Genomic DNA, 26,535 nt, shown 5'->3' on the forward strand with positions numbered 1-26,535 from the left:
ACAGCGTATAAAAACGTCTTTTCCCATTGCTACTGATAAACTAAACTGAGGCCGCAGTTACCACGAGCACAACGTACAGCTAGAGGAACTCCCTGTGGCCACAGGGCTCTGAAACAATACCCGATGTATCTAGAAGGAGCCTAGAACTGACACCACCTTTGACAAAGCAATACCGTGCTAGAAATTATCAGCCAACAGCGAGCTGTGGGAGAGACATCTCGTGCCCTCGGAGCTCTCCTACCCCCAGTCTTCTGAATCCCATGCACACGAGCAAGGAAGATCACTAGCTCAGATCAGGCACCTTCTGAAATAAAGATTATTGTCCACTGAGCCTTCCATTTTCAGTTATGACTCCTTTCATTTCTGTCGTTGGCTTGCATTTATTTTTTGTACTTTTTTTGATTGACTGGCATCTTCAGAATCCTCCTCCTGCCACTGCCCCTGTGTCCTCCTAGCCCCACAAAATGCAGACACATAAACCCCTGGAAGACAGACTTCAAGGCACTTGTGCAAGGCAACCGTGCTGGTGAAGGCACAGATCATGTGAAATATAATCCTTTCAGGTGTATACAATGCACAAATCATGTCTGGACCATGCTCAGTACAATGAAATTAAAACTTGGGTTAGTGCTTTTAAAAAACATTACTGGAATAGACAATCAGAAATCCAGACACGCATAGATACTACCCAGAATAGCAGTGGTCTTTATTTTTGCTTGAAACCACGTTTTCCAGATACCAGTTACATTCAATTTAACAACAAAACCCTCAGGGCCCCTGCAGACTGTCTCCTGCCCTACTGTGCAGCCCCAGTGACACCCTCCTACCATCTACTGTCCCCTCCTGCAGAGCTTGACCTCCCGCAATGACAGGAAACCACATTCTTCTTTTCCCCAAGAAATCATTGGCAATTGAAGGCAGCAGTGGAATGAAATAAGGAGCACACATGGGATTCATTCCACCAGTCGGTGACAAGCAACCACCTCTGCGGTGAAATACAACAACATTTTAGCCTCGTTTCTGATGAAAATAAGAGTTATCTGATCTTCTGTCTGTCCAGCTGGCTGTCCCATCCTCGCAACAATTGAGCTGGGGAGCCAATTTCTACCAAACGTGGCAGAGGCATACATCTTAAAAGCAGTAAATTCTTAGAGGTTTTGTGAAAACAGACAGCCGTGCAGACGAAAGCAGGATAAACGTGTGGCTCCATGGAAGGGAAGTGAGGATGTGTTAGCTCTCCACGCTGTCAGACCTACCAGCCAGGCAGCAACCTGCACGTTTGCTTCCAGGGCACGGGGCTGCTTGCTTGGTCTGTATTTCACTCGATCCAGCCATGGTACATGTTGCTTTTTGCTTAGTGGGTGGTTTGGGGACACAGACAGGAACTGGTGGGTACCAGGATGAAAGAGTGAGGGGGATGAAGCAGGTTTAGAGACATGTTGAGAAGTGTGGCTAATGAAGGAAAGGTGTTAAGGAAGAAAAGGAGGCACATCTGAGATGAACAAGGCATCAGTCAATCAGCTTCTCATGGAATAAATCTACTTGTTTTTAAAATATACCCACATTATTTAAGACAGTCTATAAAAAGAACATCATATCTGACAAATGGCAGAAGGGCTCCAACAAGGCAAATGTAAATTCCCCAGGCAGCACATGGCCAAGACAGGCTCTTGGGGGGAAAAAAAGAAATGAGAAGCTTAATGAAGGTCATTACTTGTTTTGTATAGAAGAATCCACCTCTGACATTGTACTTCCGACAACAACCTGGGGAACCACATCTGTGTTAGTCTAGAAGCAGATATTTCAGTTATGTACTTGCTTCCCCCCCTCCTCTTTTTAATGACAATTGTGAAACAACTTGTGTGTCCAACTTCAAGGGAAAAATACACGGCCTAAGTCTTCCTCCTCCGATTTCAGTGGAATAGGACACAAGAATTCCATCTCTAAATCACTTGCAGCAGGTCCCTTTCTCCCACTGAGGGATAATGTGTGCCTTATGCACTGCACTATTTCAGTCCAAATGAAAGAGGTTAATGACAAAGCATCACTCTGATCTTCACACATTTTAAGGCTATTTAAATTAAATTCTTATTTCAAAAAGTTGGCATGAGCTAAACTTTTATAAGTTTTTTTTTTTTTTTTTAAATGCATATGTTTCTTTGAAGATCTTTTCAGGAAAAAGATTTCCTAACAAGCCACCCTCCCCCTGCTGCCACTGAAAAATCATCCCTGTGGATAAGGCTGTCAGGAAGAGAAACTGTGTGGCATTCACAGAAGAGAGAGTGTCACATGTCTGCCTTCCAGTAACCTGATTGAACAATTAAATTGTATTTCTTTTTAAAAGGGGTAAAAAAAAAAAAAAATCAAAATGCAGATCTTGCTGTGGTCTGGGATTCAGGAAGATTAATGAGCTACCTAAAAGGGAACAGCAGCTTATAATAGAAAGAGAGGATAGTACGTTTTTAACATAAAGTTCAAAGGGAAACTTTTCTTGATGGTTAAACTGCAAAGATCTCTTAGCAAAGTCATCTCATCTATTGTCCCTATTGACTCCCTACATTGACTTTTTGTCACCTATTGCATCACGTTCAAGCTCTTCCAATTCATCCAGAAAGGGCAATATAATCTTGTCCCTATCCACACTAATTCCTATATTTTGTCCTTTACTTCTTTGTCAGCTCGTAGGCTTTGTTCTTTCCAACCCCGCGCTAGCTCGGCAGCATGAAGTCTGCACAGCTCTTTTGCATCCTCTCTTGAAAATGCTCACAATCTTCCCGCTCATGACAAATGTTGCCTCAAGGTTTGTCTTATATCAATAAGGAGTCACTCTTTCATGAAATCTGGCTGTGCCCATCAGTAATGAGGTCTGAACCCAGGAAAGGAGCTATTTAAAAACAAATCCTCAGTTCAGTCTAACAGCAACGGTAACCACAAAAATATCTCAGCCACAAGGTACCTGGAAGAGGACACAGGCGTGGAGGGAGTCAATACCATTCTCTACTGTGTTTTCAAAGCAACATGGACAACTTGTCAAGTCAGGGTATGGAGGCAACTTCGAACGACAGAAGGCAACAAGACTAATCCCAGAGAGACCTGAAAATCTTGAGGCAAGTGTTGGAAGTTCCCCAATGGCCCCATCTCTGCCTCAAACTTAGTGCTCTCAACAGCTCCAAAATTCTTGGCTTTGAACCCACATTTGTCCCACGCAGTTTGTAAGACAGAGCTATCAACTGGGCAGAAGTAACTACTTAGATCCTACTGCCCGCTGGTGCAATAAAATGATGGTCCAGTGTAACAGCTTACACTTTACAACATCCTACTGAACTGGGTAACTTCTTTCAGTTAATCCTCAGCACAAGAGCATGTGACAGATTTTGAAGGTGAGAAACTGAGTCTCAAAAGGTGAAGAGCTGTAAGCTAAACACCTTCCAAGTGTACAGAAATGGTGATACTATAATTTAAAAGACAGGTATCTCCACTTTATTTTATTCCTATGTGCTATCAGATGATAGTGTGGGCAACTGTCAACTTCAGTACATCTTTATCTCAGATTCTTCCTTCACAGTCCATCCAGAAGTATCTGAATATTCACCACAGAGTGAATCATTATATCCTTAATCATCAGTACTAAGATCACCTTTGTAGAGTTACCTAAGTAAAGCAACCTGTCCACAAGAACACTCTACGTCTCTCAAGGTTTTTTTTCACACTGTTGTGGGTTTAACTTGTCGCTGAGGACAGTTAAGTTATAAAAGGAGGAAGGGAACACAAAGTTATCCAAAAATTCTCTTGTAAATTATAAAGCATCCTTAATTACAAGCCAACTGAAAATTATCATGGGTAAGATTTCAAGCAGAAATTCTACCTTTGGCCATCACTGTAATATTTTAAGAGTATATATTATTTTCTTGTTATGATTAGCTCAGTAAAAAAATAGAATAGATGATACAAAAAAATTTCGTCCCGCTATACATTACCATGACAGCCTTAAGATCTTCCCTTGATTTTGCTCCCCAAACCAACACTTTTGTGAATTAGATCACTCAGGGAAAAGGGAAAAAAATATGAAATGACACCATGCTCAGAGGAGAGAACACTTCTCTGTGTATATGCAGCACTTGCCACAAGCAATATAAACCAGCAAGAGTAGTCCAACTCTCCAAGTTCACCATTTTCAAACAGTCTGCAACTCTTCATGTCCAAGTGTTATACAAAAGACAAAGAATTGGTCACTTTAGTCCATACAACAGAAACTTGCAACTTCAAAGATGAGACGACTGAGCTTAGCTCCCAAAGCAGTCCAGGGTAAGTATCACACTCAGCATATGATGTAAGGAAATAAACTGCAGATAAGGAAGCAGATATTAGCCCCAAGTTTCCAAACCCAATGCTCATGGTGAGACTGTTTGCATTTCACTCACTGTTTTATGAGTATCTTTTAAGACCTGGACCTCTAGCTGAAAATGCAGAGGGAATAAAGAGAAACCCTCATGCTTCACAATGTAGTAAGAATAAATAATCAGAGCTTAAAAACTGGAGAGATTTAGACAGCCTGTGTGGCAAAGTAGAGTGGTATTAATACCTTGACGTAGCATGGATAGGATATTCAAGCTCCTGCAAAAGAGAATTATCCAAATGAGCACATTATCTATTTCCCCACCTTGAAGTTCTCCACTTCTGCTGTACAGTTCCCTCCTCTGCTCCCGCAAATAGGCACTCATGCTAATAGCATGGGAGGAGGACTCAAACCTGTAATTAAAAAAAAAAAATTAATCCAGTCAGTTAGCCATCCATAGAAACATTCTTCTTGTAAGTGCCAGTCAGCTCTAAACAAAACGGACTTCCCTGCATGTTTGAGCAAAATTATCAAGGCAGACAAAGGCACATTTTTCCTATAAAACTCCATCACTAATGCACCACATTCTGCCACCTCTGATCAACACAGCTCTGCCAACAATGGCCTGTGACACAAACCTGCTTGCAAAGCGCAGAGAAGTTCCTCTGCTCTACCAGCTGGGAGTACCCAGGCATTTCAGTAGGAACGGCCCCCAAAATTGGTAAAATCCAAAGCCATAAGCTAACACCATCTAAATTGCTAACTGGCATATACATAAAAATTCAAAACTAATATTCTCCTGGGAACTAGGGAGTAATAAATCACAGAATCATCATAGTTGGAAAAGCCCTTGAAGATCCTCCAGTCCAACCATGAACCTCACCCTGACCATTCCCAACTCCACCAGATGCCTCAGCGCTGGGTCAACCCGACTCTTCAAACCCTCCAGGGATGGGGACTCCCCCCCTGCCCTGGGCAGCCCATTCCAACACCCAACAACCCCTTCTGCAAAGAAATCCTTCCGAAGAGCCAGTCTGACCCTGCCCTGGCGCAGCTTGAGGCCATTCCCTCTTGGCCTGCCGCTGGTTCCTTGGCTCAAGAGACTCATCCCCCCTCTCTGCACCCTCCTTTCAGGGAGTTGTAGAGGGTGATGAGGTCTCCCCTCAGCCTCCTCTTCTCCAGACTAAACCCCCCCAGTTCCCTCAGCCACTCCTCGTAAATGATTAGGTATATATTGTACGGCTCCAACACTCCACAGTGACCCATCTGAGAGGTGGAGACAGGTATTTTCCAAGTACTGTAGCCCCATAAACATGATTTTTGCCATTGACAGTAAAAGGCCACAGACTGGACACTGACCTGACACCACAGGGTTCCACAGGACGTCTCTGTGTTTGCCGTGCCCTGAGCTGGGTGTCCCTGGGATCACAAGTGTCCTGTGGCCAAGGGCCTCGTGCCCGACCTGCCTGAGCTCAGCACTGGGGACACCCCCCATGGCCAAGGGCTGCTGCCCCAGGCAGGCCCTGCCCAGCAAACACCAGCCCTTTGTGTGCCCGGGCTGGGCACTGGGCAGCTCTGCCACTGGGGCTGGGGACCAGGGAGAAGGGAGCAGGCGGTGGGGACCAAACATCTTCAAATAGTCAAAATGGACACAAGATTTAGGGGGAAAGCATCTTTTATGAACATCAATCCCTCAAAGTGAAGACCTCAGACATTGATGATTTGCTGTAACACCCCTCGCCCCCTCCCCAACCCTTCTACTAAGAAAGACTGAACCAGCCCAGAGGGACACTAGAAACACGAGCATCACACCAGCGAAAAGGGGCAAGCGTTTGTAAGCTTTTTTGTGCAACAGTGTTGAGGTAATTATTATTAATGAGGCTTTTCTGCTTTAATTTGGACTGCAAGTGTTAGTATTATTGCAACTGAACTAATAACAATCTATCAAAATACAACAAACACTTAAGACTTTAATTAAATGAGCAGTAAATTCTTGGCTCCATATTTATGATGTGCTCCCTTTTGCCCCCAGTGAGATACTAAGTGTAACATTATCACCATGACCCAGAGGTCTTCTCCAGGCCTCAAAACCAGAAGCTTCAGGTCAAGGCAAACTACAGCAATAAACCTCAGTCTCCTCCTTGAGACAGTGACTCAGATTATTCCTCAGAGCCCTGCACTGGCTTTTGCTGCAGGATCTCCTCCCATTCACTCTTTTCCCACCACCATTCAGTTTCTCTCCCCTATCTCCCTTCCTCTGCTGTTTCCTTGATCTGTTCTTTTCCCACATTCCTATTTACACTTTACTCTTGTAACTCCTTTCCCTGTGCTGATCCTCCCACAGCAAAGCTTTCAAAATATTATTGTTTTACATAGAATTACACATAATTACAGCCAAGCCTGAGATGTTCAACATCTCTTTGTACAATTCCCTTCTTTCCCACCAATTTCCATCTCGCAAATCTGATCTATAGGGAGATGGCAAACTCGGCGTGCACTTGTCTACCTTTTGGAAGAGAAGAAAGCCAGGTTTATGATGCCATGAACTATCTGAATTCCTAAAATATTCCTTCCTCATCTCAAGTTTTCTTTTTTAAGCCAACATTAAACAACTGAACACACCATGACTTTTTTTTTTTTTTTAAATTACACCCATTTTAAAGATAGGGAAACAACGATTCAAAGTCTCTTCCAAATGCTAGCTACTGATTTCCAGGCAGCAGGACACAACTGAGGAGTCCTCATTCTTCCCACTATTGCTAGAACACATAACTAGCAGAAGTACTTACTATTTATAAAATTAGCTTACAGCAAGCTACACGGCACAAACACCTGCATCCATCTGTGAGTAAAACACAGGCTGGAGCCCTGCTCTAAGAGACTTCTGAAGTGAGGAATTAAATGCAGGTATTCTGATGACAAGTGGAAGGCTCCTCTGATTAAGATGGAGTTAATGGGAAGGCAAGAAAAAGAGCTTTGCAGCCTGGCACGAAAAGCACTGAAGATGGGAGAAGAGACAAGAATAACACTCCGTCAAACACGTACATCCCTCAGTGGACTCAGAAATTCCATTTCAGCGGAGATTTCCATAGATATAGTGACAGGTGACAGAAGACAGATAGCCAAATAAGAGATCCCAATAAGTGCTGCTGTCACTGCGGTGCCAGCAATGACTTGGTGACAAGACCATGAGTGATATGAGACATGCTGCTCCTATGAGGTTACTCACCTTCACTTTAAACAATTATACCCACCTTCACTCTCTGCTGACAAACTAATACACAGCCTTAAATTGCTGTAGGTGAAAACCCTTATTCCTCCAACTTTAAATGGTCCAAGTACACCCATGAACAGACACAATATGAAAGGGTGAGCAGCCCTATTTTGCTCCAATATACATCTGCAAGTCAGAGTAAATTCAGAGTGTAATTCTCAACCCAAACAGTCATGGGAGTGCTAAAAAAAAAACAGGTGGGGAATAACCATGGGTTGACAGGGGCAGGAAGCACCTCTGAAATCCCCCAGGCAACAGTTAACCTTCTAATAGCAGAAGATTACAGACAGCTCATCCTGTGAGAGGGAGAGAGGGCAGTGCAGAAGATCTTGATTTCTAACTGGGGCCTTGACGTACTATGAGAATGCAGCAACCAGCTACCCATGCCCATGGGGCAAAGCACAGGGAGTTCTGGATAATCAAGTTTTAGCTGGAAAAAAAAAAAAAACAAACCAACAAACAATCTGTAAAGAGGATGCAGAACACAACGCTCCCTTCCCACCGGCCCAAAACAGCCGATTACTCTCAGCCCTTCCCATTACTGAAGTTCCTGCATTATTTCCTCACTGTATAATGATCTACCTCCAATCAATAATGAGGGGTTCTTTATTAAAAAAAACACCCAGCGTTCACGGATCCCCATCTCCAGGCAATAAGGGTGGAAACACCAGCTCACTTCCAATCGCTCCCCCTCCAGCAAATCCTCCACTAGATTTTTTTAACCTTGGACTCTCAACTCTGGAGAGCAAAGCCTCGTAAGGCCAAGCACTGCTCTGATGGGTAGTGAAAGACAGCCCAAGCCCTGCAGCAGATTATAGTCCAGAGAAGTCCCATCAGATATACTGCTCTGCTGCAGCTGAGCTTAGCTAAAAGGTTACTGCTCCAAGCTGTTGGTACTCCCCACCGCTGCTCCACTCTCTGCCGTGAAACTTGCTCATTCCCCCAGCAACTGTTTTCAAACAAACTCCTTGTAAAAAAAACCCAAAAACAACCACAAAACCAAATTTAAAATATTATTTTGGCAGAACTGAGTTAGGGAGCAGTCACACACGCAGTTATGCTGGTAGAGCCGAGAAAACTGTGATCTTTTAACTTAGAGCACCCACTGCCAAAACAGCATATTTTGGTATTCCCCCAAATCCTCAAGAGGCCAAAGAGAATGACCAACACATGTAGTCAGTGGAAGAGATGATTCAGAGGAGCTGTGCTGAATTTTCTAGGAGTAGTAACAAGACCACCTCTCCTAACAGTGCTGCTCCCCAACAACTCCTCCTCACTTCTTGTTCTTACACATCAAATTTGTTCCCCCAAATCCTTCCCTTGGCCACCCAGCCTCTCATCCTCTCTCTTACACTCTCCTCTCAACCACATAATTCTTTCCACTCTGAACTGTGAATTAAAGAAGTTAGTGATAGGATTAACTGCTTAGTCTATCTAGTAATTATACAGTTATCTTAATTCTCTTTGTCCAGTCCCCTTTATCGCGCTCTTTAACGGGTCTTGAATTTACCGTGGACAAAAACAGGCATAATGTATCACTGTCTGCTTTGCAGCAGCTTGTATAATGGGATCCCAGTCCTGAGATGAGCCCTGGAAAGAGCTGCACCCTAAAAATCAGTGATGAATCCATAACAGAGATCTTACCGAAGCTCCAGCTTTGGGCATTAAATCCCCATCTCACAACTAACACCCCTCACACTATGAAACTGTGATTAGCAGCCAGTGTTGTACAATACTTGAGGCCACTTAGGTACAGCTTTAACATCGTCCCAGCACTTACTTGAACAAAGGGTTTTTAGGTCTTTGTGGTTTCTTCTTTGCGAAGAACGCTGCAAACTCTCGCCCAGAGCTGGCGTAGCTAAGCTGGGCGGACGGCTCCGAGGCAGTGCGGGTGTTCTTCATATCCAGGTACTCTGTCAGCAGCATCTGCCAACAGAAGGAAAGGGAACTCAGCACTCAGAATAAAACAGCATTATCACATAACTGGAATGTCTAGGATTTTTAGGTCCTCTTACTGTAAGACTAGAAAACAAACAAAAATATCAAAAATTCTAACAAACAGAAACCTGGCGTTATTTTCAGAAGTGTGATCCTAGTGACTTATAGGCCACAGTCTCTAATTGGCAAAAGCTTGTTTTACAGAGGGATCTGGACAGGCTGGATTGATGGGACAAGGCCAACTGTATGAGGTTCAACAAGGCCAAGTACCAGGTCCTGCACTTGGGTCACAACAACCCCACACAACGCTACAGGCTTGGGGAGGAGTGGCTGGAAAGCTGCCTGGTGGGAAAGGACCTGGGGGTGTTGGCCAGCAGTCAGATGAATATGAGACAGCAGTGTGCCCAGGTGGCCAAGAAGGCCAGTAACATCCTGGCTTGTATCAGAAATAGCGTGGCCAGACTAGGGAAGTGACTGTCCCCCTGCACTCAGCACTGGTGAGGCCCCACCTGGAACACTGTGTTCAGTTTTGGGCCCCTCGCTACAAGAAAGAGGTGCCGGTGTGTGTCCAAAGAAGGGCAACGAAACTGGTGAAGGGTCTAGAGCACCAGTCTTATGAGGAACAGCTGAGGGAACTGGGGGGGTTTAGTCTGGCAAGAAGGAGACTCAGGGGAGACCTCATCGCCCTCTACAACTCCCTGAAAGGAGGTTGTAGTGAGGTGGGGATGAGTCTCTTCTCCTGAGTAACAAGCGATAGGACAAGAGGAAATGGCCTCAAGTTGCACCAGGGGAGATTTAGATGGGATATTAGGAAAAATTTCTTCACAGAAAGGGTTATCAAGCATTGGAACAGGCTGCCCAGGGAAGTGGTCGAGTCACCATCCTTGGAGGTGTTTAAAACATGTGTAGACGTGGCGTTGAGGGACACGGTTTAGTGGTGGACCTGGCAGGGTTGGGTTAATGGTTGGACTTGATGATCTTAAAGGTCTTTTCCAACCTAAACGATTCTGTGATTCTATAGTTCTACATCACTTGACCAATTCAATCTGCTACAAAACCCTGATGGTACCAAAGTTAACTTGCAAGGAGTCCTCACTCCTCCCAAAACTGCTTCTAGCAACAACGGTCACAGGGAGATGGTGGGTGGGTTGTTGGCTGGCCTTCACAGACGGACTACATGCTCTTAAAAACATAAAAGGTCAGAAATATTGGCCTGCTCAGTTACAAAAGCCTATTTTATATATGCGTATGTATGCCTATATATTTTCTATGTATTTATATGTAGAAATATAAAACATCCATGTGTGTGTTAGGGTGCATGTGCTGCAGGAAAAAACCTTGGGAATGCTGCAAAAATTGCCCTTTAATAGCTTTCAAACCAAATATGCTTCTTTTACCATTGGAAATATGAATTCCCACAGCCATCAGTTCTGCCAAAGTAGTTTAGGATTGATTTTCCTCTAGCTCAGTATACTCAGTAAAGGGTTGGGGGTGTTCCTTTGTGAGACGAGGGTCCCCCCGTGAAACCTCTGCAGCCCTGAGCAGTAGCCTGATATTTGATGCTATTTAAGCAACTCCGTGGTGCAGAAGCAGAAAGAGATGCCGAGTAATTCACTTTTAATTTCCTTGTGTCTGAAGATGGAAAGAAACCCCTTAAAAATTAACTTTTTTCAGAGCACTCAGACAGTCACTATTTATTTTCAGAAAATTCTACCTACTCGGAGGCTATTAGTAATGTGTTCCATTTTAATAATTAGCTAGTCAAAGCCCATCAAAGAGACTTGTCTGTAATGAAAGGAGAATACATCAGCACTGTGCTAAGTTTAAACAAATTACATAGGAATAAATATCTAGGCAAATGGTATCACGGCCCTAATTAGAAACAATTCAGGATAGCTTGGGAAAAAAAATAATACAAACACAAAGAAACTTCAAATTCTAAAATATCTCAATTAAAACTTTACCTGAGCACAAGTTTTTAAAATGCATGCTTATTGTTAATCACTGCGCTAATTTTTAACAGTAATTTACCAAATCCGTTTGTATTCGCGTATTTGCATTTCATCTTCTTTACTTGAATTAACAACCCTAAAATCGCCACAAAAATGTAATTAAACCCTCAAACTTAATCAAGTTTAAAAAAAAAAAAAAAAAGAAAAACACTTAGCAATTTGTTCTCCCATTATGGATGAAACCTATTTATAATGGATTCCACGATTCTGGTGTCACTTTATTTCCAGGACTAGGAAATGTTAAGCGTGTAATACAGTACTTGGCTCCAAGATTACAATAAGCCAACAGAGGTTTGAGCTAGGAACATAATGAATTATCCCTGATGGTTAAAAAGTGAAGTAGAGCAATAAAACATGAGTTTGTGGTTAGATATTCAGAACAGTTATGAAAATGCCACAGATTAGGATAAAGAAGAGAAAATTTTTAATTTACGGTATTACTAGATAGGCAGGGCAGGATGGTTAGACACAAGGCTCTGAAAAAGTAAAAAGGTGTAAAAGAAGTGAAAATAGCAGGCTTTGATAACTATTCTCAAAGTTCATCTTGAAGTTATAAAATTGAGGCATAGCAGAAACCGTGCTAGACAGATCAAAGCTCTTTCTGCTCCAGTGCCCTGTATTCAACAGTTACACAAATTCTTCAGAACGAAGTAATTAAGTGTAAGCATGGCTGAGCAGTGACAATACCCAGCCAAGTGGGAGAGGAGTTAAGACAGGAGAGATCTTCAACACACAGTACATTTGGCTTCAAACCGCAGCATGAAGATTAAAACCCTTATAATTTTGAAGCAATATGATTAACATGTGGGCCAGTCTGAAAATCTTGCCAGCTACTTGCCTCAAAAAAAATAGCCTGAAGTTTTCGTTTCTCATTGCGCTGTGCAATGCGTGGCCTTCACCCAATGTCATCGGCCTCAATTTATTCCCTACATCTAGACAGTCCAAGTTATCCAGTTGTTCTGCTCTCATAGTCCTAGTAGAGGATTTTAATAAGTATCATATTTCGATGTGTGAAGTTGTGGCCTGGACATGTACTTATTAAAAGCTGCAGCAAGCCAGAACTTAAAAATCCACTTAAAAGAAAAGAAAAACCAGACATTTTCCTGCCTATCTAAGCGAACAGGAGCTTTCCTTAACCAACAAAGTAGGGGATTTCATGATTTGGTCCCATAACACCTGATTAGTAGTTGCTAAGCCATCAATCAAAAACCTTGTTAGACATTAATCACATGGACATACAGCAAGATTTATGAGTCACTGTAAAGTTTGCAACATCCCATTCATCTATAACAAGGACTTTGACTTTCTGCTCGATGGTTGAATTCTGCCATCCATGTAGTATATTTACATCAACGTCAAACAAATAAAGCCCTATATGAAACAAGAGAACAAAGCACTCCTTCTCCACTTGCTCTTTGGAAATTAAAATTAATATAAAATGTTTTATTAAAAAAGCAATATTTATGGATTTGGAGGCTTAATTAAATTCTCAAATTTCAAAAGGTCATGTCAGTATGTGTAGCCTGTCTATCACGTTCATCTGATAACAGTTTGCTCTACACTGTCTTTCTGAACTGCAACGGGGCAAGAACAAATTTGCTTCTGTGTCTGACTGCTGCTTGCACACGCTGTGACTCTCCAGATTCATATTTTTATTCTTTGGCTGAGCCCCACTAGAAGTTGCGTAAGTCGCTATGCCTTATCATGCTCAACACTGACCTATGAACAAAGCATGGGCAATAAAACATGCCTGGCCACAGGGCAACAGCTAAATTCATTCATTATTTGTAGCTCTTGTGAGGTTTTATATAGGAAGCCTGAGCTCTGAGTAAGATCTACTCCATCAATTAAACACTGTAAATAGCTATTTCCACATCCTCATACACTCTGAATTTAAATGGATTGCTGCAGTGTGAACAGTTTGCTCCATCAGAAAATCATGACAGTTTCAAACTCCACACCATCAACACTGATTTTCATTATGCCTTCATATATCTGGGAGCATCCAGAAAATGAAATGAAAGCTAACGCCGTATCATGAATTTTGCAAGGGCAAACGGGATGACCAGGTAATTAACTGGCCTCTCTACCTCATATTGATCAGGGACAAAAATCATAGAACAGATGATAGGAAACTCTATTAAAAAATAATTAAGGGAGAATAATATAATTCACATCTAGCAACATGGATTTACAGAACACAGATCTTGGCTAACTGGTATTCTTAGGATAATGACAGATTTAGCTTTAAATAGAGAGAGACATAAAAGTATTTCCACCAAAGATCTGACAAAAGCCAAAACACTAAAAGTCAACACAGCATCTCCTAAAAGAAAAATGGGCAAACACGTGACAAGATCCTTAACATGCAACTAGAAATGAGGAAACCACTGACACTGGATTTTTCAAGGTCCCAGAAATCTTAATCCCTCTCTTCCTTTTGTCTTCTGTATTCCAAGGGAAATACAGGACTATTCCAGAACCCTTCTCTTTTGATGGACAGAAAACTTCTCATTTTCAGTCTATCTTCAGTTTTCAGTCCATCTTCATTGTTAAAACAACAGTAATTAGAAGCAGCTTAATTAGACAATGAGAGCATGTGCAAGTGTGGCTGCAGCAACCCCTTTCTGGACTGAATGGACCAGAACTTCTCCTGTCTCAAATTCCTATGGATATAATGGCTACAGAGGGTTTGTAAATGATAATGTTTTGGAGGGAAAACGGTAGTTAATAAAATGAACACAGCATTAACAGAATAATATAAACTTTTTTATTTTTATTATTTTTCATAATATAATCAATTACTATAACAATTTCAATGTCAGCAGAGGTAAATCTTTACATCTAGGGAAAATACATGAAAGTCATGATCTATAGGGTTATTATATAAAGCTGTGACTAGTAAATTTGGGAATATTGAAGATAATCAACAGCAGAGGCGGTCCCACTGTGACGACGGGTATTAATTAGCTAATTGGAGATGGCTATATAAAGCAGAGAGCTTTGTCAGAAGTAAAAGTTTACAGCATCGTTCTGTATTGGTCTTGCATCTGGAATACCAAATGAAACCCTGGCACTCATAAACAAAGAGAGATCAGGGGAAAAGCGGGTGGAAGGGTGCACAAAAGAAGCCTGGAAGTTATTAAAAGGCTGGAAGGCATGACTTACAGCGAAACACCGAGAAGCCATGAGCTCAGTCTTGTTAGCTTAGCGAAGAGAAGGCTAAGAGGTTACTGGCTCAGTCTGCAAGAATGCAACAGAGGGCACAGAACTGATGAAAAAAATCTTCACTAATGAATTTAAAAAAAAAAAAAAATCCAAAGGCTGGAAAGTTGAAGCTGGACAGGCTTTGACGAACAGTTAGGCATACATTTCCAGAGCATAATTAACCACTTACATCAAAGGTTACACTGTATTGTCTGTTACTGATCATTTTTTTTTCTTCCCCCCAGTCAAGACTGGATGCCTTTCTAAAGCATGCGACCTCTTTCAAACAGGAATTAATTCAAGAAAGTACCATAGCTTGTTTTACGCAGAGGTCAGGCTAGATGATCACAACAGCTCCTTATAATCTGGGGATCTTAATAAAGCTGTTGCACCGTTCAGTGCCAGCTCTCAGGCTCTTGCATGAAGGAACCATTAGTGTTCAAAGTACTGTTGCTACACAGTTACCATTTCCAGTTGATTTAGGAAAGAAAAAAGGCTACTGGTTACGTCTGTGTTGGGTGAACAGGTTTGTGCTAGAGGAAACTTCTCACCCAGGCCCAGATCACCTCACTTCTACTTTGAGGAAACTGTAAGACTCAACAAGAGCCCCAGAAATAACACTCTCAGCATCTGAGAATGTCTCTAGTATTTGGCTATGCAGTATTGGCAATTGAAAACAAGATTTATTTTCATCTTATTGCTCTGACACACTGAGCAGCTGCAGAAATATTGGCATTTCAGCTGTACTGATGCACTTTGGGCCCCTCCTGAGTTGTATGAGCCTCTGAAAAGGCTTTGGAGTTACGTTTTAGTTAGACCTAACAGGAAGAATCAGAAGCTGAGATTACAAAGCGAAAGAGAGATTTCCTAATGGGATTTCAATGAGGAAAGTTAGTTAAAAACAGAACAGCAGATTCAAATTATCCTACATCCCCTGGTTCAATGGGGGATACAAGGACATGGCCAGAGACAGCAAACCATGGTACATGCACTGAGGAAAGACGCAACGCTCCTGAGAGATGATGATATTCAGCCATAGATAATTCCAGGGGCAGTGAAAGCAACTGCAAATGAATCCTGAAGGAGAAAAGCTGGGAGCTCAAGTAGGATGCACTACTGTGACGTCCACTTACTTCTTTGTGAACATGTAAGAGGCAGCATCAATCCTGAAGCTCTGCGGACAGGAGGTAACTACTAGTAAAGTGCCAGAATAAGGCAAGAAAAGCAGCAGCACTCTATGCGAGACAGTAGTCTACAGCTAATTACCCAGTAATTTGCTGTATCAAAAGTTTTAATAATTAAAATGCTGCACTAATTGTAGAATTGAAAAAAAGTAACCGTTAATTGAATACTAAGAGCGCTGAGTTTTCTGCGTACATTGTGCCACGTTGAGAACAGGGGCCGACTACACACATGGCAAACACGACAAAGGACAAAGCAATAAGGTAAGCCTGAAAGAACAAAACCGATTTTTAGGTGCCGTGAACAGTGTTTAATGCTGCGCAACCTGCCTTATCTAATCCCCTTGTTGCCCATGAAATTAATTTAACTGAAACATAATAATAAAAACCCTTCCAGAATTAATTCTCTCAAGGCATCGCCCAATTCCATCACTGTACAAGAAGCAAGAATTCCTTTTGGTTTTCATTTTTGGGAAAAAGTGAAAAATAACCCCAGAACTATTTAGATAATACTATCATTGCCAGTGTTACTACATTCGTTATCAAGGCTAATTGTCAATTAGTGCAACTATTACTGTAGATCTGTGAAGGTGCATCTACCTCCCGGAAGGAAGGGAGGGAACAAACCACAAAACTACTTTAAAAACACAACTTCTTAAAAGCTGTTTTAATTGGCAATGAATCATACACCTGCTCGGATTGCTCTGGAGAGTTTGAAACCAGAACCTTTTCATTTCACAAGCTTTTGATAACACGTGCATGGATTTTATAACCTCAGCACCAACAGGCTCTGACTCAACTTGGTGTCTGGACGAGCTGAAGTCACTGGTGACATATCTACTGCTATAACGGGTTTCACAGGTGCTGGCACAGCAAAAGGAGAAACCGCTACGTGCTGTCACAGCCGACAACATCAGGTTGCAGGTTCCTCGAATGAGCCAGCACTTATTTCATTCTCCCGCTCTTTACACAAGCTCCCACAGCATCTTACACATCTATCAAGAAAGGGACTTTGCTTCAGTAATAAATGCCCAACATAATGATTTAAATAGCGGTGTTTTCTGCAAGGGCTTGCTAATTAACCCTCTGATGTATCAACACCCCTGTGACATATTATCTGACTGAACAGATTTAAAGTGAAACCCTGATCCTGCTACAAGTGCTGAGACAAACATCACTGACTTGTACAGGGCGAGGTTTGCACTTACTGACTTTCTCAACTGCTGAGAACATGAGAGATTGTGTCTTAGCACTGACAAACACACAAGATAAAAGGCCTCTTACCGTTACTAACTTCACCCCACTCCCCTGTGCCACATCAATATTAGAAGTTTCATCTTAACTTATACTTGTGGCTCAGAAAATAAGCAGCTAAAAGAAAAAGCTGCTGAGAGACTCCAGCAGGTAACCTTATCTTCTGCAAGATGTAAGCCGGCACGTGACGCTGAAAGAGGGCTGCCTCTTCTTCAAGTGCTCAAGGGGGCTTTGCAATTGCTTTCTAACTTTAGTTTGGCTTTAATATCCATATAACCAACAATCTGGTACCAGCTCATATGAAGGTACATGATGAAGGTCATCTCCACTTTAGTGACGCATAAAGTTTTAAGACATTTTCACTGAAATTTAGTCATCCGGCCTCCATAAAGGAGAAGAGCTGGGCTGTCTTTTTTCCATTTTCCCAGTAGTTCTGCTGTTTTATTTATTTATTTTAATAAAAGGGGAACAAATACTGACAACAAATTTATTTAACCTACCAATAGTCAACCTGATTCTCCCCCTCTGCTCCACTCTTGAGAGACCCCCCTGCAGTGCTGGGTCCAGCTCTGGGGGCACCAACAACAGAAGGACACGGACCTGCTCGAGCAGGGCCAGAGGAGGCCACGAAGATGCTCGGGGGGCTGGAGCACCCCCCTGTGAGGACAGGCTGAGAGAGTTGGGGGGTTCAGCTGGAGAAGAGAAGGCTCCGGGGAGACCTTAGAGTGGCCTCCCAGGACTTAAAGGGGCTACGGGAAAGGGGGGAGGGACTCTTTATCAGGGGCTGGAGGGGTAGGATGAGGAGAAATAGGTTTAAACTGACAGAGGGGAGATTTAGATGAGATCTAAGGAAGAAATTCTTCCCTGTGAGGGTGGTGAGGCCCTGGCACGGGTTGCCCAGAGAAGCTGTGGCTGCCCCCTCCCTGGAAGGGTTCAAGACCAGGTTGGACGGGGCTTTGGGCAACCTGGGCTAGTGGAAGGTGTCCCTGCCCATGGGAGGGGGGTTGGACCAGATGACCTTTAAAGATCCCTTCCAATTCAAACCATTCCATGATTCTATGATATGCCTACACATACATGTATATCTTTAGCACATGGTCCTTCTGATATGATTGATGAGAAGTTGTAAAATACAATCCAGAGGATGGATAACTAGCCAACTGGATTCTAAAATGGACCAAAAAGCAATGAACTTCGTCAGATAGGCGTAATTATCACCTGCTTCATAGACAGCACAAAATGAAGTATTTTCCTGCAAGATTAAAACACGCTGTCTTTCAGTTTGACTGGACTTTCTTTTGTTCATGTAGCATATAAAAAGGTCAAAGAGGAGTGTAAGAGTTGAACAGGTAATTGACTGCAGATTTCTGCTCTGCAATTATAATTTAGCTAAGCTTCACTGGTTCTGCACATTTTGGAGGTGGGGAAGATACAGTTAGAAACTTATGTTTGTAACTGAAGTAGAGCTAAACATTTATAAATCACAAAGAAAGAGGATATATTTGCTCGTGTTTAGTGTCTACTATACACCCACCTTTTCAGAACATCCTCTGTCTCAGGGAAGAAATGTGCAATTCTAATGCACAGGAGAAACAGTGCTACACTTAACCCAACTGATCTGAGCTTCTGCTACACAAACTGGCACATTCAATACAGCAGCAGCAAAGAGAGGAAAAGGCAGCATGCTGTTTAAATACCAACCATGTTAACTCATGGATTATACAGCCCACTTCATGTATTTCATGCCTTCAACTAATTGCTTAAGACATCCTGCTATAGTGTAGATGGTAACAGTAGTGTGCCCTCAGTCTTCATTAAATGCCAGTTCTTAATAACAGACTCCAAAAGGGCTTTAATTGCATTTAGTTGCAGCTCCTGAACTTTAAAAGTTGTTAATCAGATTTCTATGTAAATGGAATGACGATTAAAGGTTAAGTACAGGTTTCTGAAATTTCAGCAGTTGAAGACGTATTGCCCTTAACAGGAAAGAGAAACTACCAGCCTTGACAGGAACTAAACATCTTAATTAAATACTCAGAAGTACAGTACTTATTTCTGCGTGAAGTTCTATTTTCAAATGTCAAACTTAATCAGGCACTTGACAAAAACGTGCAATATCCCTACAACACAGAAGAACAAAAATGCCTTGGGATTCTTTCCTGAGGAAACATCTGTACGTGTCCCGGTCCTCAGCTCCCCAACAAATCCAAGTTCTCCAAGCCACTTGTCCCTAGCAACAAGAGGGAAAGTTTCATATAGCTCTAAAACTGCAGGAGTCCAGTTGAGGAATAGGATACAACATTTTTCAACATGTCAGCTTTTCTCCTGCTCGCTCAGTTTATCCCTGTAACAAGCGTCATGCTGCCAAATAAACATAAGGGTCCTCATAAATCTGACTTGCAGAGATTTATTTCCCTTGAGGGTACAGCCTATCAATTATCACCAGTCAAAAGTATAAAAACTTCCGTCGTCGGGAGTAAATTTAGCATGTCTGTATGGTGCTCTGGGTTTTGGTGTCAAATACTACTAAGAGCATCCAGGCATGTTGCTTTCTGCTCCTGAACTTGAACCCTGAGCTAGCCAGGACATTCACATCCACGAAGCAGTTCAAGCCCTGTGCTCCCCCCCTCGTGCTGCTGTTGGTAATTAATCTAACCTGCACCTTCATAATGTATAGACTCATTATAACAGATATAAAAACTGAGCATGTCAGTAAGACAGAAGTCCAAGCCCCATTTGAAACCTGATTTAAGATTTATCCCAGTTAACTAGGATTGCAGTCTCTGATTTCAATTCATCTGCAGGTATGAATTTCATTATCAGTGTGCACATTCTGCACTTACTTAGAGGGCTGTACAGCTGTCACAGACCTAAGTGGGATCCATGATAGGATGCTTTATGCCAAAACATTACAAAATAAGAAGTACTTCATGCAACTTGGGGTTCAAATCCTAATCTGAGTGAACAGCAACTGCACCCAGGATTAGCTCAGAGACTGAATAAGGGACTTCAGGATCAGAGACCTTTGCCTTGGGTCATACAGACACTGGGATGAGCTGCCAGAGAGACTGACCCATCTATTTCACATATATGGTAATTTGACTCTATAGCAAACAAATTAGCACACATCTTCATATCATACACGTTAATTAAAAAAAAAAAACCTGGAAGTACCTGAATATTTGTATAACTAGATACAAAACTGCACCCATTTCTTACAGAATATTTAAAAATGGATTTTAAAGACTGAGTTGTTTTTTAATGACAAACTACACCTGATCCTAGGAGAATATATTTTTCCAGTAAGCTCACAGCAGCTATAGCAACTGCTAGTCCACTGCAGCAGCGCTGCATGGGAGAGAAAAATCAGACAAGAAAAAAATGTGTACAGTGGAGGGGACTATTATACTTACAACCCAGAGCATGAAAGAAATTCAGCAGTGGAAGCTGCAGAGACAGACTCTGCCTCTAAGCAATATCAAATAGTGAGAAAGAAATGGTGTAAGGAACAATGAAAGTTAATTAAAGTGAGTAACAGAACTGTATAGCCACCAGTTGCTTCATCTTGTTTTAGATCAATTAAAAACTTCACCACAGTGATTTGAAAAAAGGGGGACGAGCAAGGAAACTTCCACCCACTTCTTTGTAATACGCTGTTGTAACAGAAATTACCCACAGAAGGGATTTACCAGCTAGAAGGAGTAAAAGTGGATTAAAAAAAAGAAGCCTGCTATAGTTAAAACCAGTATTGTTGCTTCATTATATATAAAAGGCTTTTAAATAGATCTCGCAGGAACAGCTATGACATCTCATTTAAAAAAGCCTACATTTTGTAAATTCATATGTAATCTCTCGCATTTGTCAGAATTAACTTGAAGACTTTCAGATCTCGTGCCTTTCAGACGTAATAAGAAGATGGCACCAAACAGCCCTGTTTAAGAGGCAACAGACTAACAAAAAATGTTCCCCTGATGCTTTAAACACATGTTGGCATTTTCTAATTCACCAAATCCTCGAAGATCCAACCACATCTGAATCCACAACTCTGGCCCAGAGGCAAAGCACCTAACAGAGGGAAACGGCCCATAAAATTAGTTGTGTGAAGGGTTTATACAAAAGAAGAGCTAAATATGAGGGCAGCAAATGTAGGTTTCTGTACGAACACGCCTAGTGGCTCCAAGACGTTGATAAAAGGGCACGTTCCCCTTTGACATCAACCCAGCAGCCACCATTTCAAGCCCAGCTTATAAGGCCACTGACATCTTTGAAATGACATCAGAACTAGAGAACCTCTTTGTCAAATTTACAATAACTATGGTTTTATATTCCTCCCATTCCCAAATAGATGGAAGTGCGTAGCAGTGCAGTGCTGTCAGCACTCTGGTTTTGGAGGCTTAATATCAGACTTTAGCAGAAAGAGTGCCCCTGACCTTATTCCAGAAATATATATTCCTGTAACGCTTCAGGGTCTTCGACATTACTACAAATATCCTGATGCCAGAGGGGGGAGCTCACAGCATAGACAAGATTCCCATTTTCAGGCTTGGGGGAAAAAACAATCAAAACATTGTTTACAGCTCTTATGCATGAGCCATTCGAGCCTTTTAAAGTACCCGTCAGGATTGCTATTCCTTCTGCCTTTTATGCTGCTCTACAAAAGGTACAGCACTGGGCCACCAAAATGCCAACGTTACGCAGATTATAACGTTTCTGAACATGTTCCATTACAGTAGATACTTGAATGTCTTTCTGCATCAGGGAGCCTTTTCCTCCCCCTTTCATCAGCTTATCAAATGAAGCTAAACAGTAACGCTTGCATCTAATCATACTAGGGACCTTGTAATGGGATTAGGAAAAACACCATCATTAGTTTCAAGGAGGAATGTGACCTTGAAGACATCTCTTACTCCGTGCTTTAAAGGGATACAGTAGGAACAATGAAATTAATTCCTACGTAGGGATTAGGAATGGGCAGGGAGAAGCAAGGGGCTTTCAATTCCCAGGTAGATACTGTCTTTCCTTCCATATCAGTGGCAGGTAAAAAAGCAAGTTGATTACCAGAATGAAACCTGGAACAGAGAAGGAAAAGATAGACCCTTCCTAAAGCCAGTCTGGAAGGCTTTTGGCTCAACAAAAGCCAGTTTTAACCAAGCATCAAACTTCAAACCAGTATGTGCAATGCCCAGTATGACACTACAGCTTCTTCCCTGACATCCTCCGGCACCCACTTATCTGGTCCCTCAGTTAGATCAGCACAAAGCACCCAAGGTCCTTGCTGGGACACGGCACAGCCCACAAACAGCAGTGCTGGTTGAGCTCTGCTTTTTCCACAATCCTGATGGATGGAGTTGTTCGACTCTAAGGACTCTGCCGACAGCAGCACATCAGCATGACTCGCCTGCAACCCCACCTGAGGCCTCCAGTTGGGGAGTGCTGAACCCCCAGCTTAATTTCTGAAGTACTTCTCACCACTGAGAATACTCTGTGCCCTGTTGAAACACATTCGATTTGGCAAGCGTTCAAATTATTTTAGATAAAATTTCCCCAGCAAGACCTGCAACCATTGCTTTTGTTTACTCAGAAAAGCATAAGTGCTTCTGGAATCACTCTGTGGCTTCCAATATCCAAACCAATCATGCATGTCATTGTTTCCTTCAGTAAAAACATTTCTTTAGATTGCCAAAAGGAAGTGTAAATGCAATAGCAACATTTGAAAGCTAAGAGCCTGACAAAAAAAAAAAACAAAACACACTTTGTATTTTTATAGGATCTAAAGAAAAAAATATACCAGTACTGTGGCTCAGAAAGGAGCCCCTCCTGCACAGCACCCTGACATCTCCATTCTGCCTTTTACTACCTTACTGCAAAACGCCCCTCTCTCATTCTTCACGATACAGGATGTGAATTGGTCCATATTTTTCCCCAGCATTATTCCAGAGTCTGGTCCCTTCTACTGAAATTCTAGCTCATGTGAACATCCTGAGGCTAGTGCCATAGAGTCAATTTTGAATGATAATATTCTTTAGTTCCACTAAAATTGCACAATAGAGGAGGGGATTTGTTTTGTTTGTTTTGAAAACTGAAAGAAAACCCGTGTGATGTATCAGGTCAGCAAGCGAGCCGGTCCAGAGGGCTGGGTATTATTCAGGTTCCAACTCTGGCTCTCATCTCTCTGAATATTCATTTTACTGGTGCATGGTATTAAACAGCATCAAAGATCAGGACAGAGACAGATAAATCCAAACAAAAGCTACACTGTCCAGGACGGGAGCAAAGAGGCAGAGTGCATTTGTATAACACCTTAACCCTTACAAAAGGCAGCACTAAAACCTGCACGGACATAAAATCCTCGGTTCACACAGAAGCCCTTTGCGATGTGTGTGAAAGTGGCAGGGTAATGCCACTGGGTGGAGCCAGGATAAAGCAGATGGCTGCAACATAAATTTCAGCGCTCTGCCAATTTTGCTACCATTTAAGTGCTGGCTTTGGCAAAAGAAAAGCTGCCGCTACCGTGGCAAATTCTGTCCTTTGAGATTCAAGCAAACCCCCTGCACCAATTCCCTCCTGCTCCTAAATTTAAGAGATTAAAAGTGTATTTATTTACTCAGAACACTACATAGGCACCAGCCATCGCTTCGTGCTACTGTAATAATTAACACAACCGTCTTGCATCCCCTGTAACACCACAAACAAAAAACCAGAGGACTGCCAAATTCAACTCAGCTGATGAAGGGACTACCTACCATTTCAAGCTTCTGGGCATTCATTTAAAAATCTATTATGTTGTAATCTGCAAAGCCCATCCTGCATGGCACACGGCTGCAGTCAGACATGCAAACCTGACTCACTAATGTCATCGCAGATAAGTCTGTGTGTCCAGTTGTGCTGTGCTGCATTTCACATATAGACAAATAAATTTAAAAAAGTAAAGTACTGCATGGTTTCTAACCATGAACAAGAGGTAGGAGAAACGAATAGACAAAACCTGCATTAACTTGTCTCCATTTCAGATAATTACTTGTGAAGGTTTTTTTAAGACATTTGTGACTCACAAGGGAGTCTGCAAATTTACTGTCTTCTGCAATCTAATAATGTTGGCAGCGATGAGAGTTACCTATTTATTGATGTGTGACACCAATGTATCTTCAATGGATAAAAGAAGTTGTTACTTAAAAGAGTTCTCCCTCCCCCTTTTAGCATGCACAGCTTCTAATGAACAGAATTTTTTTCAAATGCAAAAAAAAAAAAAAGTTAAAAAAACCCAAAGCAACAGTTCACAGAAGTTGACAGAACAGAGAAGGAGGATGGAAGAAGTTACATTACTCAGCTGGATAACATGGCAGGGAGATTTGTCACTTTTATTTACAACCGATAAAACAGGGAGGCTCAGGAGAGATCACACAGGATGGAACAAAGCTACTGGACCATGAATCAAAGAGATCCAGAGCACATTTTCAGTTCATGTATCAGTTTGCAGCACAACCTTCATTTCTTCACTTTCTCAAGTCACATTCTTTGTCTGAAGCAACATTTAACAGAGAATTTTTGCTGAATATCTGTTCAGTGACAAGTATACTAGGGGTCTGATCTTTGCTGGAGTCTCTTAATATTACTGAGATGCAAATAAAAATGGCATTGAGAATAGATGCAACTGCAACATGGCTCCAAGGAAGAGTAAAAAAATCCAGAACCACAATTACCCCTATAAATGTAATCCCTCCTTAGATAAGATGGTAGGTGAGAGGAGGTTACAACCAAACAAAGAAAAGGCAACAGGCACATTTTAAAATACACTGTGCGCTTTAAAACCTACAGACATACAAATCACTGTCAAGTATGAGCCAGCAGCTCCCAAGTGCTTCCTTATTCCCTTCCATTAGTCTGCTGCTTTTCCCCTGATCCTATCAGTCATAAATGGAGGACTAATATATACCTTTATTTTCCAAAAGTTTAAATGCATCACAGTCCAAGTGTAAATAATTTATAAATCAAGGCAAGTAAGATTCTGGTACATGGCTGAAATGAGGATAAAGCTTTTAAGAGGAGGAAGATGCATGTACGTCCATATAAACACACATGCAGTTCACCACTGCCAACGAAGATTTCACAAGGAAACCACCACTCCCCACCCCCCACCCCCCCTTCAGATTCCCTTGATTTTAATATTGGTCCTTCAACGAAAAGCTCATTACTAATCCAATTTTAATGTCACTTGAATACTTACAAATAAGGAGACCACACAGGGAGCTGATGATTTTAATTCTGGCACTTAAATCAGAAGTGTGAAGTTAAATGCAACACGTACCCTCCCCCTTTCGTTAATTCTACATTTAATTGCAATGTCTTGTTCTTCCAAATCCCAACTTGCAAGGCGGTATTTAGAACTAAATCAAACAGGAAAAGTTTCAAAGCTTTGATAACCCACGAGCTGGTAGATTGGCTCTCTAGCATTTCATACATCACTGTGGATGGTAGGACTATAATCCCAGTGATTTTCCTGGAATCACAGAAAATTGGAAGAGACCTCAAGAGATCACCTAGTCCATCCCCACACCCCAAAGAATCGGTTACGCTGTCATGCCTCACAGGGGCTTGGAAGTTTTTGAGGATGCTACGTGACGATATAACATCCCTAAATCATTCTCTGCTTATATACAGTGGCCATTAGGTTAGACATCAAGACAAGAAATGTTCGAGTCTCCCTTGCCAGTCTTTAAGCTCAGCACTTCCTATCCGATCATATCCTGGAAAACACGTGATTCCACTCCTCTTTTCAACTCTCTTGATATACTTGAAAGCAAAGGCCTCCCTCCACCCCTTAGTCTTCTTATCTGTAAGTAAATGGATTGTTCCTTTTTAATTCAAGTCATTTTTTTCCTAAATCTCTGATCATGCTGGTTGATCTCCTTTGATTCTTCCCTCCTTTGAATTCTCCTTTGAATTTGCCTTCTTCCTTGAGACCATAGTCAAAGAGGACACAGGACCGCAGCGGAAATCTTTTCAACAGTGACTAGAACAGGATTATTTCCAGACGCCCTGCAGGCCACGTTCCTCTGCTACTCAGCAGGGCAATACTTGACTTTTTTTGGCGACATACCTATTCACATCCCATTTGTAATCCCGTGTACCACACGACTCCTTGGCCAAAGATGAGACATATCCAACACTTCACATCCATACGTGGAAATAGCCAAATGCATACCCTCTCTTTTTAAATTTAGTTTATTAAGCCCTTCCAGATTCTAATCTTATTCTCCAACATGTTTCCAAACCCTGCCTTCCAGAATGGTATTTGCACATTTTACAATTCTCTGCTGCATTATTCAAGGCATT

The 26,535-nt window shown here is 41.9% G+C and overlaps 1 protein-coding gene across 8 annotated transcripts in view; it reads right to left on the reverse strand.

Moving 5' to 3' along the window:
* Nucleotides 1-26,535, reverse strand: part of EXOC4 (exocyst complex component 4) — a 421,296-nt gene that overhangs the window by 299,929 nt on the left and 94,832 nt on the right. For all 8 annotated transcript variants that reach the window (XR_012629099.1, XM_074869675.1, XM_074869674.1 and 5 more), the window contains exons 8-9: nucleotides 9,391-9,536; nucleotides 4,661-4,749 (exon numbers count right to left, since the gene is read on the reverse strand). Coding sequence is in view for 7 of the 8 variants with exons in the window: in XM_074869675.1 (XP_074725776.1) it covers nucleotides 4,661-4,749; nucleotides 9,391-9,536 (235 nt within the window). In the remaining variant the exon portion in view is untranslated. The remainder of the gene's footprint in view (nucleotides 1-4,660; nucleotides 4,750-9,390; nucleotides 9,537-26,535) is intronic.

Source organism: Strix uralensis, chromosome 5 (genome assembly GCF_047716275.1).
Source record: "Strix uralensis isolate ZFMK-TIS-50842 chromosome 5, bStrUra1, whole genome shotgun sequence".
In the NCBI taxonomy this organism is placed as follows: domain Eukaryota; kingdom Metazoa; phylum Chordata; class Aves; order Strigiformes; family Strigidae; genus Strix; species Strix uralensis.